Source organism: Hydra vulgaris, chromosome 13, assembly GCF_038396675.1.
Source record: "Hydra vulgaris chromosome 13, alternate assembly HydraT2T_AEP".
NCBI classification, from domain to species: Eukaryota; Metazoa; Cnidaria; class Hydrozoa; order Anthoathecata; family Hydridae; genus Hydra; species Hydra vulgaris.
In genome coordinates this window covers 53305119-53318848 of record NC_088932.1, presented here as the reverse complement: position 1 = coordinate 53318848, position 13730 = coordinate 53305119, and the positions used below count along the sequence as shown (strand labels likewise).

The 13730-nt window shown below is 28.5% G+C and overlaps 2 protein-coding genes across 2 annotated transcripts; both read left to right on the top strand.

The window, feature by feature from the left end:
- The first annotated feature begins 2616 nt into the window (after window positions 1–2616).
- LOC136090007 (uncharacterized) lies at window positions 2617–3162 on the top strand. The gene has a single exon (XM_065816111.1). The coding sequence runs from the start codon at window positions 2617–2619 to the stop codon at window positions 3160–3162; it is 546 nt and encodes a 181-aa protein (XP_065672183.1).
- A 57-nt stretch (window positions 3163–3219) lies between these two features.
- On the top strand, window positions 3220–4489 carry LOC136090006 (uncharacterized). The gene is made up of 2 exons (XM_065816110.1): window positions 3220–3294; window positions 3545–4489. Exons 1-2 carry the CDS (start codon window positions 3220–3222, stop codon window positions 4487–4489), a joined length of 1020 nt encoding a protein of 339 aa, XP_065672182.1.
- Window positions 4490–13730: the final 9241 nt, after the last annotated feature.

Below are 13730 nucleotides of genomic sequence, written 5' to 3'. Positions count from 1 at the left end.
TTTTTGCCGCAGTCGAAATTTTCTCATTCTTTCTAAACTTTTTAATCTTTCAGCTGCAATTTTTCGAAAATCTTTTTTCCATCTTTGTCTTCGAAGTCTAGCATTTTCTTTAGCTTTGAATTTCTTTTCTTCATGATTTCTACTCATGTAATTCTTTTGATTCATTGCTTTTCTATTTTTTATCTTTAAAGCTGTAATAAAAAAAGTAAACATTCAAATAAATGTAAAAATTACTTAAAAACTCTATAAAAACACAATGCTCACCTTTTTTATTTTCATTGGATGCGCAAGCAACTGGTTCCTGCAGTGATTCCATATCTTTATATTGACTATAAAGTCTTTTGGAGTTTTAAATAATTTCTAATTGACTATAAATGTTTTGAAGTTCAAAATAGTTTGGGCAAAACTATTTGTTGCATTTAAAAAAATTGACAAAATTTGCGACATTTAAATGTTTAGTTTTGGCAGTCAGCTACGCAACAGGTAGTTGAGTGGTTTTTTTTTAACTATTTGATGCCAATTTTTTTAAATTATTGCAAAACCTTAATATGGCTAATTAGTTGACGTAAATAATCGACAAGGATTTAAAAAAAAAATTTAAATTGATGAAAAAAGACAACTTTTCCTTCCCAGCTACGCATCATGATTGTGTAAGAAACTATTTTGCTTATATCGCGTGAAATAACTAAAAATTAAATGTTAGTGCTTTAACATATTAAACCAGCTTTGCAGCCGACCAATTTAAAACTAATTGGAAAAATTTTGGATCACTACAAGATTTTAAAAAAATAATGAAAGTTAAACACTTTTTCTTAAATGAAATTATACTTTTTCCGTTTACTTTAAAATCTATAAATAGCTTGTTCAATTTTTTTTTTTTTTTCTTTAATTATTTTTTTTTAACATTTAAGACTATATACTTATAGTAATGGAAAAAAAAATTCATTATTTTTATTTTTTAAAACGAGATTTGTTTTAATAACCGCGTGGAACTCTACATACATACATACATATATATATATATATATATATATATATATATATATATATATATATATATATATATATATATATATTATATATATATATATATATATACATATTATTTTTACTTTATTTACAACACCATTTGATATGTAACAAACCCCTACAAAACTTACAATAATTCAGTTAAGATTCAATCTGAGTTATTGAAACATAATAAATTTAACATCAATAGAAAAGTAAAGCTGTCATCATTTAAAATATAAAGGGTGTTGTCAAAATATGTTGAAAATAAAATTAAGTTACTAATAAAATCACGTTCAACAATGATAAACATTCTTACTGTAGTAAAAAATAGTACTAACTGATAAATTTGAACAAATAAATATAAAATTAACAAAAACAATGAATAAATAAGAACTTGAACTTGAACTTTAACTAAATCTTGAATTTGAATTAATTGGTACTAATTTGTTCAAGCATAACCTTAAAAAATAAGTTTTTATAACAAATTATATGTATAACTAGTTATAAATATAGTTAACTATCAGGAGTTATATGTATAACTATATGCATTTTAAAGCATATTATTTTATTTAAACATTACTTTAGATCATATTACTTTGAAAACTGGACCCTGAGGCTTTATTCTCAATAACACTGTGGTACTCCAGATTAAAAATTGAAAAGTTTCTGTAAATATCCTGTTTTTGTTCCTCAATGTAGTTCGTAAGTCCCTTAAGTAGCCATTCCAGACGATTTTTTTATAATTTAAAATAACATATATAATTTATATCATCGTATAGAGCTTGACCTGACTTAAAAAATGAGGGGTCATTCGACCTTTGAAGTTAAGGGGATACAAAGTTATTGAATTTTTTGTAGTGCAAAAATTGATGATTTTTTGACGAAAGGTATAGGGCTTAAGTATGGAAAATTGGCAGTGTTATGGCACCGAAAAAGAGAGTATTTTTGGATCATATTGACTTTTGAATAACTTCTGAACCGTTATTACATTTGACTTGAAATTTTCCATTATGATTCAACAACTATAAGAAAATAGAATACAAAAAAAAATAATTTTTAATTCTGTCGGGATTGCCCAGAACTGTCTATTTTACAGACTGAGGGTTTTTACTTATTTACTTAGTTTTGGTGTCATATTGACTCTTGAATAACTCTTGAACCGTTATTACATTTGACTTGAAATTTTCCATATTGATTCACCAACTATAAGAAAATAAAATACCAAAATATTTTTATTTAATTCAGTTGGGATTGTCCAGATTTGTCTATTTTACAGACTGTGGGTTTTAACTTATTTACTTAGTTTTGGTGTCATATTGACTTTAGAATAACTTTTTTTTTTTTTTTTTTTTTTTGCGCACACTTTCAACGAGATAAGACGCGTTTTTATTGCTGCTAAAATAAGTTTTTATATTTTGAAATAATTTGAAAATGGCAAAATCTTTAACAATTGTAAAATAATTTTTGGAATGTCATGAAAGCACTTTACTAAAAACCTTTGGTGATAGATTTGATAAATTAGAAGAAAAGTTTTACAACGAAATTGAAAAATTAAAAAAGGAAAATGCTTTACTGAAGAGAGAAATCGCTGAAGTTACTAAAGCAATGAATTTTCAGAATGAATATTATGAACAAGTTGTTAAGGAATCAAATGACTTAAAAGTAAAACTGAATAATTATAACAAAGACAATGTGAATCTAAAATACACCGGAATTATTCAAGATAAATTAGCAGAATTAGAAGATAGGAGTAGGCGAAACAATCTTCGTTTTGATGGTTTTGACGAAAGAGAAGAAGAAACTTGGAAAGATAGCGAATCAAAGGTCAAAGAGTTCTTAAAGGAGAAACTCGGAATTAAAAACAACATTGCAATTGAAAGAGCACACAGGACTGGGAAGAAGCACGAATCTGGAAAAAGAAAAAGAACTATCGTGGTAAAGTTTCTTAACTATAAAGATAGAGAAATCGTATTAAATGAATATAAAAAAAGAAAACTATGGAACGAAAAAATATATATAAACGAAGACTATAGCAATTACACAATCGAAAAAAGACAACTTTTATTTACAAAAGCAAAAGAATTTCGAGCTGAGGGTAAGTTTGCTAAAGTTATATATACCAAACTTGTAACGCGCGCCTCAGAAGTATAAGAAATTCTTTTAAATCTTATTTAGTATACACAAAATGATAACAACAAAAAATGTAAAATGGAGGACTATGAATCACTTATTTTCAACTTCGGAAACAAATACATTGGATCTGATGAAAACATAGATCCAGATGTTAATTAACGGGTGATGCGGAAGTTATCGGACAAATCCGAATTTCATTATTTTAGCATAATAATTAGTTTTTGTAGTTTATCTTTGATTTTATCACAAAAACTGATTATTATTTGAGCATAATAATCAGTTTTTGTGGTAAAATGAGGTTAAATGCAGCTGAACGAGAATCTTTTTGAAAGCGACTAAAAATGTTTTTTGAAAATAAACCTTATATAAAAAAAAAAAAATCGTAAATCGTTTTGAAAAGGAAGAATTTGCTCGAAGTACAATATATGATAACCTAAAAAGACTTGAAACTGTTCAATCGTTTTCTGATAGAAAGCACCCTGGTCGTCCGACATCCTGGACTAGAGAAAAGAAAGCCGAATTAACGAGACTTGTCAACAATCGAAATGGGGTCAGTCAGAGAAAAATAGGTATTAAATTCGGTGTAAATCAATCGACAATTGGTTGCCAGTTAAAAAAAATGAATATTAAATATAAAAAACGTGAAAAGACTCCAAAATACACTAAAGAACAACAAATAAAGGCAAAGAAAAGAAGCAGGAAGCTAGTTGCCCAACTCTATAACACAAAATCGCTTCTAGTCATTGATGACGAAAAATACTTTTGTTTTGCAGGGGACAACATGCCTGGAAATTCTAGATACTACATAAACAACAAAAAGACATGTCCAGAAAGTGTTCGTTTTATAGAAAAAGAGAAATTTCCAAAAAAATTATTAGTGTGGATAGCCATATCTGACCGTGGTATGTCCGAGCCATTGTTTCCCACTTCCAAGGCTCTAGCGATCAATTCATCAATCTATATTAATGAATGTTTAGAAAAACGACTTCTTCCACTTATTCACAAGTATCATGGAGACTTTAACTATTTATTTTGGCCAGATTTAGCAAGTTCTCATTATTCTAAAGATTCTCTAAATTGGATGGACCATTATGTCTATTACGTTGATAAAGAATCCAACCCCCCAAATGTGCCTCAAGCACGACCAATTGAAAATTTTTGGGGACATTTGGCACAGAAAGTTTACGAGGGAGATTGGCAAGCTTCAACAGAACAAGTTTTGATTGATTGCATTAAACTAAAACTACAAGAAATTGATTTAAACTTTTTACAGTCGCATAAGAAAGGCGTCAGAGCAAAATTAAGATCAATTGCAGATGGTGGTGATTTTTCATATAAAAAATAATATATTTTTATTAAAAGATAAATGCTTTATTAAAAAAAAATATAATAGTAGTTTGTTTTTTTATTTATAAATAAGTTATTGACGTTTTTATTTTGTCCGATAACTTCCGCATCACCCGTTATTTTAATGACTCAAAAATAGATTGTTTTTATCATTATGCTAGTGACTTAAAAGAATTTCTTTCTAAAAATGGCAATGAAAACAAAAAAATCAGAATCGTCCACATAAATATAAGAAGTATGAACAAAAATTTTGAATATCTTCAACATTTTTTAGAGGAAACTAAAACTATTTTGATATTATTTGTTTAACGGAAACTTGGTGTTCACAAAATGAGCTTAATAATAACTCTAACTTCCATCTTCCTAGTTTTGAAACAATTTTATTAGAAAGACAATTGAATAAACGCGGCGGAGGAATTCTGATTTACGTAAAACAAAACATTGCGCATAACGTTAGGAATGATTTGTGCGTTTCTGACGGCGATAAAGAAATCGTTACAATTGAAATTTTAAACAATAAAAGCGATAAGTTTAAAAGCAAAAGCATTCTACTAAGTTGTTGTTATAGACCACCTGGTGGTGCGTCAGAAAATTTAAGCTTATACTTAAAACACAATATTTTTCATAAAGGTAACAAAGAAAAGAAAAAAAACTTTGTAATTGGCGATTTAAATATGGATTGCTTACGATATAGCGAAAACAAAAAAATAAAAAAATTTTATGATGAAATATTTGTATCAGGAGCAATACCGCTTATCAACCGGCCTACTCGAATAACAGAAAACTCAATCACCCTAATAGACAATATTTTAACAACAGATGTATATAACAATAACATACAAAAAGGCATTATAAAATCAGATATATCAGACCACTTTCCCATTTTTCTAACAATCAACACAATTTTAACTCCTAACACTATCAAAAGTCAAACTATAAAAAAACGTATTTTTAACAAAAAAAATTTAGAAACGTTTAAGTATCAATTATCAATGTTAAACTGGAAGCATATAAATTTTAATGAAGACATAAATGTAATCTATAATAAGTTCTTTAATACATTCTTCTCGATGTACGATGCAAATTTTCCCGTTTTCGAAATAACCTTAAAACCAAAAACCTTAAAAAGTCCTTGGATTACCAAGGGTCTTAAAAAATCTTAAAAAATTAAACAAAATTTGTATATAAAATATTTAAAAACAAAATCTCATGCTAATTTACGCATATATAAAAACTACAAAACTCTATTTGAAAAAATTCGTAAAAACCTGAAAAAAAATTATTTCTCTAATCTTATTACTAAATATAAAAATGACTCAAAACAAATATGGAAAATATTAAAAGAAATAACGGGGAATCAGAAAACCTATTCAAATTTTCTTCCGAAAATGATTAAAATAAACAATTTATGTGTATATGAACCAAATGAAATAGCGGAAGAATTTAATAAATACTTTACTGATGTCGGAAGTAGGCTGGCTGATAGGATTCCTTCTACGAATATTTCCTTTAATGATTTTTTGACAACTTCTAATAATTTACTTTCTCCCCATGACTTATTCCTAGATTTATCAATTGAAGAGTTTGAAAGAGCCTTCAAATCTCTAAAAAGACACAAAGCAATCGGTGCCGATGGAATAAACGGGAACATAATTAAAGATTGCTTTGAAAGTTTGAAAAACATTCTATTTAAAGTTTTTAAAACATCTATACAGCAAGGGGTTTTCCCTGACCTATTAAAAATTGCTAAAGTTATCCCGATTTATAAAGACGGAGAAAAATCAAACGTCAATAATTATCGCCCTATTTCTATCCTTCCTACATTTTCAAAAATTTTAGAAAAAATCATCTTTGAAAAGACATACAACTACCTGATTTCAAATAATTTACTATATAAAAATCAATTCGGCTTTAAAAAAAATAGTTCAACTGAACAAGCCATTATTCAGTTTACACGTGAAGTCTCAAATTCTTTTGCTAAATCACAATATACACTTGGTGCTTTTGTCGATTTATCAAAGGCTTTTGGTACAGTTAACCATGATATCCTACTTAAAAAACTTGAGTTCTACGGAATAACTGGTAAATTGATCAAATGGTATAAAAGCTACTTGTCAAATAGAAAGCAATTCGTCTAATACGGAGAAGATTTGCTTCCTATTGATTTTCAAAATAAAACATTAATTGAAATAAAATGTGGTGTTCCACAGGGTTCTATACTTGGTCCACTTCTCTTTTTAGTATACATCAACGATCTAAATAAGGCCTCGAACCTTATGAGCATCATGTTTGCAGACGATACAAATTTATTTTTATCAAACAAAGACATTAACAAACTTTTCTTAAATATGAACGAAGAACTTATAAAAATTTCGACATGGTTTAAATGCAACAAACTAACCTTAAATATTGACAAAACAAAGTGGATCCTTTTCCACTCCTCAACAAAAAAGCGTTTTTTGCCTAATGATTTACCAAAACTTTATATTGATGAAGTAGAAATAAAAAAAGATTCCGTTTTAAAATTCCTAGGTATTTATCTTGACGAAAATATGACATGGAAAGCTCATATTGATTATATATCAACAAAAGTTGCAAAAAGTATTGGAATCCTCTATAAGGCCAGAAATTATTTAAATAAAAATAATTTAAAACAACTATACTACTCATTTATTCATAGCTATATAAACTATGCTAATATTGCCTGGGGAAGTACAGGCAAAAGTAAATTGCAATGTCTTTACCGCCATCAGAAACATGCAATGCGAATAATACATTTTTTAAATCGTTTTTCAAATACAAAACCTTTATTCAAAGATATGAATGTATTAAACGTTTTTGAACTTAATTTGTATAATACTTTATGTTTTACGTTTTGTTGTATGAACAACCCTTTATTACATGTTTTTAAAGATCTATTTACCTTTAAAGAAAAGAATAAATATAGTTTGCGAAATAAAAACTATTTAAAAGAACCCTTTTGTCAAACAAAGTTTAATCAATTTTGTATAGATTATCGAGCACCTTATCTCTGGAATAAAATTGTCCAGCCTAATTTTGATTCATCTATCTCTTTTTTCATCTATTTGTTTTTAAAAACAAATTAAAGAATATTATTTTTTCAACGGATCATATATTGAAATATTTTTGAGATATTATTTTAACGATTTATTATTTGAAATGTTTTGGATTGTTATTTTGTCATAATCTACTTGTATTATCTTATATTATATTTATATTGTAATTTTTATATGGTTCTGGCGACAAGATCGTTATGATCTTCTTCCAGATTCCAAGTTTATATATTTATATATTACATGTAAATCACGACATGTAAATAATGTAAACTAAAACTAAACTTAAAAAAAAAAAAAAAAAAAAAATATTATAATAACACCATACAAATGTGCATAAAGGAACCATGGAATCCAAATAGTACATCATTTTGAAATCATTGTATAATTTACAGACCGGTCAGTAAATTACTGCAAAAGGGCATTAAAATCTGTCGAAATTAATCAGAATAACCTATTTAACAGACAGAAGATTATTCAATAAAGTTAAAATTTAATTTTTAATGAAAATAACTTACAGCAAACAAACTTTCTGAAATTTGGAGTACTTAAAACTGCAATAGGCAGGTATAACAGCAGAAATTATTTCTAAAAATGTAAAAATATTATTATTAGAAACACAGATACACAATAACGTGTTAAAAATATTTTGTTAATTAATTTTAAAGATATATTAATTTAAAACATTTAAAACTAAATAAGTATAAAATAAGAAACTTACTCTTTAAGATTGCTTATGTGAACATATGAAAACGCCTAAGATAAAAAAATGAAAATAACATAGAAAAATGTTTTTGTTCTAAAACTTATTTCTTGGCTTTTAGTGAATGATTGGAAGTAGCAAGTTTCAGTAACGAAACAAACTAATAATCATTTTTAACAATAGACACCATCGAGTAGGTAAGCCAAGTTGTCTATCAACACAAAACATCACAACAATAACATCACAATCACAAAACACACAGACCCTGTGGCACTAAACGCTCCTAAATCACACTAGTGTCACTAAGTAATGGGTTAACTTTTAACCAAAACTAGTGATCATCCTAAAAAGCTTTAAGGTGGCTCTATTTGCAGATGACATAAGAGACATATGGATTTCAATCATCTTGTTTTAGAACTGACTTGCTAACTGTTGTTACAGAATGGTACTGCATAGCATTACATAGAGGTGGTTAGGCAAATTCAACTGCTCTGGATATCAAAGGCTTTCGATAAAGTCTGGCATGATGGACTTACCCATCTTTTTGCAATTTTTTAAGTCGTCTGTTAATTGTTATCTAGCTATATAAACTTTGTCTTGGCTCTTCCAGTAACTTCCAACTTTAAAAGTAGTTACCTTCTGATGCTTGCTCTACCCCTACTTCTATTCACAATAGTGAAATTGTTCCCAATCAAATTACTGTTTTTGTACCTTCTGATTTAATTTTGAAAATTGCTAATGATGACTTTTTATGCTCTGTTACCCCAACTTCTATTGCATACATCTCTTTAGGAAATAGTTCTAAAAACTTTCTTATTAAAACGCAATTTAATTAAGAGAATCTCCCAGTTTCCAATTTGGATACTACCTATATTATCTGGTGATTTCACCTATCAAATAAAGAAACTATAATTTGTAACATGTAATTGACGTTTTTGAAGAAGGTAGATATATCTAATGGTCTAATTATAAGCAAGGGTTTTGAGTCTTTAATTAACAAACACTTATGCTCTCCTCTCGAATCTAATAACTTACTTTCTGATCATCACTATGGATTTCGATCGCCTCGTTTTACAGCTGATACTACCATTTATTCCTGCCTTGATATGAACGCAACACTTGCTTGAAGGGGGCATTTGAGCTTAAAAGGGATCTCACTTCTGCTACAGCATTAGGCTTAAAGTGGCTGGTGAACTTTAACTCAAAGAAAACTTAATTTTTTTCAGCTAATCGTTATCGCCATAATCTAGATCTTCCTATATTTATAAACAGTAATGTACTCCATGAGTCATCTACCCTTCGTCTTCTAGGATTAACTCTTACTTCCAATCTTTCTTGGAAACTGTATATCAAATCCATTGCAAAATTAGCATCTGCGAAGGTTGCATCTCTTTATTGAGCTCAACACTTTCTTACTCCAGATTTTATTCTTTATCTCTATAAATCTCAAATTCTTCCTAGTATGGAATACTGTTGCCCTATCTGGGGCGGATCTTCCAATAATGCCCTTTCTCTTTTAGACAAGGTTCAAAAATGCATTGTAAACATAGTTGGACCTGCTCTTGCAGCCAACCTCCAACCATTATCACATCATTGTAATGTTGCTTCTCTTTCTCTTTTCTATAAATATTATAATGATCACTGCTCTAAAGAGCTAGCTTCTATTGTACCATATACTAAAATTCTATTAAGTCTCATCATTTTAATGTGACTGAAATTGTAATAAAGTTGCAAAGACAAATAAATTTGCAAAAAAAAAAAAAAAAAAAAAAAAGAAATGTGGTTAACAAAACCTCAGATTAGAGGGTGACACAAGTTTATTAATAAAAATAAAAAATAAAAATAACTATAGAATACCAAGACCTGCCGCTGTAGCCAACCATTTTCACATTGTCATAGTGTTGCTTCTCTTACTCTTTTCTACAAATACTATAAAGGGTGACTTTTTAAGGAGCTAACGTCTCTTATGCCATCTGCTAAAATTCATTCTTGTATTACTTACAATTCAATTAGGTCTCGTCCTTTTACTGTGACTGTCCCTAAGTGCTACAAAAATTCTTATTTGTGTGACTAATCATTCAGCATCTTTTTACTGTATATGTTCCTTCATGGTCTAAAAACTTTTTTTCTTTAAGAAAACATAAATATACATATAATGACTTATGCTTGCATGAACGCTGTGCCAGAGAACACAGACATACATATAATTCCAACAGAACACAGACATACATATAATGACTTACAGGTACATAAACAGAAACTTACATATATTGACATACGGGTGCGTCAACACTGCTCCAGAGGTCCAACAGAACACAAACACACACATAATGACTTACCGGTACATAAACAAATACATACATATAGTGACTTACGGGTGCGTCAACACCGCTCCAGAGGTCCAACAGAACACAAACATACACATAATGACTGACGGGTACATAAACACAAACATACATATAGTGACTAACGGGTGCATCAACACAGCTCCAGAGTTCCAATAGAACACAAACATATACATAATGACTAACCGGTACATAAACACAAACATACATATAGTGACTTACGGGTGCGTCAACACAAACATACAAATAATTACTTATCGGTAGATCAACACCATTGCAGAGGTGAACAGAAGACAGGTATTCGTATTATGACTTGTAGATGCACCTACAAAAATATACATATAATGACTCACAAATACCTAAACACAAGGATACATATATTAATGGTACATCAGCGCAAAAATAGAAAGCATAACTTACCAGTATGTTGTCATGGCTGCAGAGGTCCAACAGAAATCAAATATACATATAAAGAATTATGGGTGCACAAACACCGCTCCAGATGACCAAACAGATTGCAAACATAAAGACATTAAATTGAATAATAATAACAAACATAAATGCAATAAATTGATTTATTCAATTTATTGCATTTATGTTTCTCTCCAAAATCCAATCTCTCTAAAATTATACTTTGTGCCATCTGTATGAAGAACATTGTGTGCACTATTCAATATAGTCTCTCTAACCAGAGCTTTTGATAAAAGGTTCATTTCACTAAAAAATTTAGCAGCCAAAGATTTTTTTGGAAGTGTGCCACATGAAATTCCAGCCATTTTTTGTAGTACAGTTCTGATAATTGATTCAACATTGTTAACAGAAACATTTTTACTTAAAAGGTCATAATATACAGAGCGAATTTCATCATTATATCTACCTCCTTCAAAAACATCAATTACATTTTTTAGTTAAGTTAACTCTTTCCTTCAGCTCTTCTGAAAGATTTTCAAAGTAATTTAAACTCTCCTTTAAGATTGAATCATTTGTTTCATCAGATGTTTTCAAAACAGTGTTTTCAATTTTTTTTCTTAAAATACCATGCCTTTTGTCGATCTGATTGTGAATGTTTTCTAGCCAAATCAATTTCTTTTTCTAATCTAAAAGTTTTTTGCAACAATTGGTTAATCCTACAATCCTTTCTAACTTCTCTTTTGTTGACATTTCTGACATTATATTTTGACAAGATTGCTTAATATATTCTTTTATATTCATTACATCTTTTATTAATTTGTCTATTTTGTAATTTAAGATGATTAATTCTCTGTTTGAATTTTTTTATTTGATAGGTCAAATCACCTGATAATATAGGTAGTTTTTTATCCGAATTGGAAACTGGCAGATTCACTTCATTAACTTGCGCTTCAAGAAGAAAATTTTCAGAATCATTTCCTAAAGGGGTGTATACAATAGAGTTTGGGGTAACAGAACACAAAAAAATCATCATTAGCAATTTGCAAGTTTAAATCAGAAGATACAAAAACAGTAATTTGATTAAAAAAAATTTCGCTATTGTGGATAGAAGTTAGGGTAGAACAAGCATCAGAAGGTGACAAACCAACAACATCCGGAAAAGCACCAATAAAAAATAAAACAGAGCTTAAAAAATACTTCCTTAAATCAAAATTTTTGGCATGATTTAATTTTGCAATAAAATCTTTTGACTTTTGAAGACACTTGATCAACATAACTCTAGATATAGGGTATTTAAACAAGGATGTAAAGAATACTGAAAGATTTGGCCATGTCAAGTTAAATTTATCTTTTTCTTTATAAATTTGTAAAAAATGGCGATTGGTTAAAACCAAATCTGGATTTTTGATACAATGCCTCGATTAATATTTATATAATCCATAACAGTGTCAGAGACTAAAATTAAAAGTAAACTTAATTTAAGTGACATAAAGAAAATAAGGGGTGGATTATTTTGGTTTCAATAAATAGAATTATTAAAATGAAAAAAATTTGTGCTACGGTATTCCTAATTTATAATTTTGACTTACTTTCTTGACTTATAGATGGAGCAACAATTTTGGTGAGACTAATGTTAATGTCAAAACCTAAAAAAAAAGGAATTAAAATAATTATTAAAGAGTTCATAGTATTTAATCAACAAACAAATAGAGGCAAAAAAATATAAAAAGAAATAAAGAATTTCTTACACAACTCCATTTTCATAAGCTTCTGTTGAATACTATTTTTAGGTTTTTGTTTTGAAAAAAACAGTTTAAATAAGAACAACCTGTAGTTAAAATAGTAAAAATCAAGATTTTAACTGTCTTGAAGAATGCAGACCTTTTACCTGGGAAAAAGTAAAAGATGTATTTTCATTTGATTAAAATTTTAAGAATTATACTTTCACTTTCAATCTAATTTTCATAATTTAACCAAAACAAACGCAAAAATAAAAACAGCAACGTCATTAAATACGCGAACAAAAGCATATATATACACATAATTTATATATGCAAATCCTATGTACCAATTCTTTAGGTAAACTTGAATAAATACTTGTTTTAAATAGAGGAAAGGCTAAACTTGCAATTTCCACCTGGACGTTTTTCAAAAACACTTTTTTTTCTATATAAATCAACCTTGAAGTTTTCAAACGCTGAGAACTAAAATTTTTTGTATAAATGTTAAAAAACGTCCAGATTCCATTAGATTCCTCGTCCTTTTCTTAAAAAATATGACAAGTTTCATAAAAAATGGATGTGTTTAAGATCTTAGGAATCCTTACCTTTAAAAGCTTCGTTTTAAAAAAACGTTCCCGCGGCCAGTTTTTTTATGAAAAGTGGTCTCAAGATATGGGTAATATATAAATGAAGCCATACAAAGCTTAGTACTTTCTATATATGGTTGGAAAGAAGTTGAGTGACACTAACTGATGCAAAAAACCTCAAGGCGCTAGCTTAATCATACAAAAAGATATAAGAGAGCAAAGTTTATGAAAATTACGTGTTTTTTGTCAAACGTCAAATGCTTTTTGTTAAGCCGTGGAATCGCTACCTTAAGTCTTAAGGACCTTATTATATCTAAAGTTAAAAGTTTTGGAGCATAAAAAAAGTTACAGAAACCCATCTCCATCCTATTTTTTTTCTTTTTTCAATAAAGAAAATT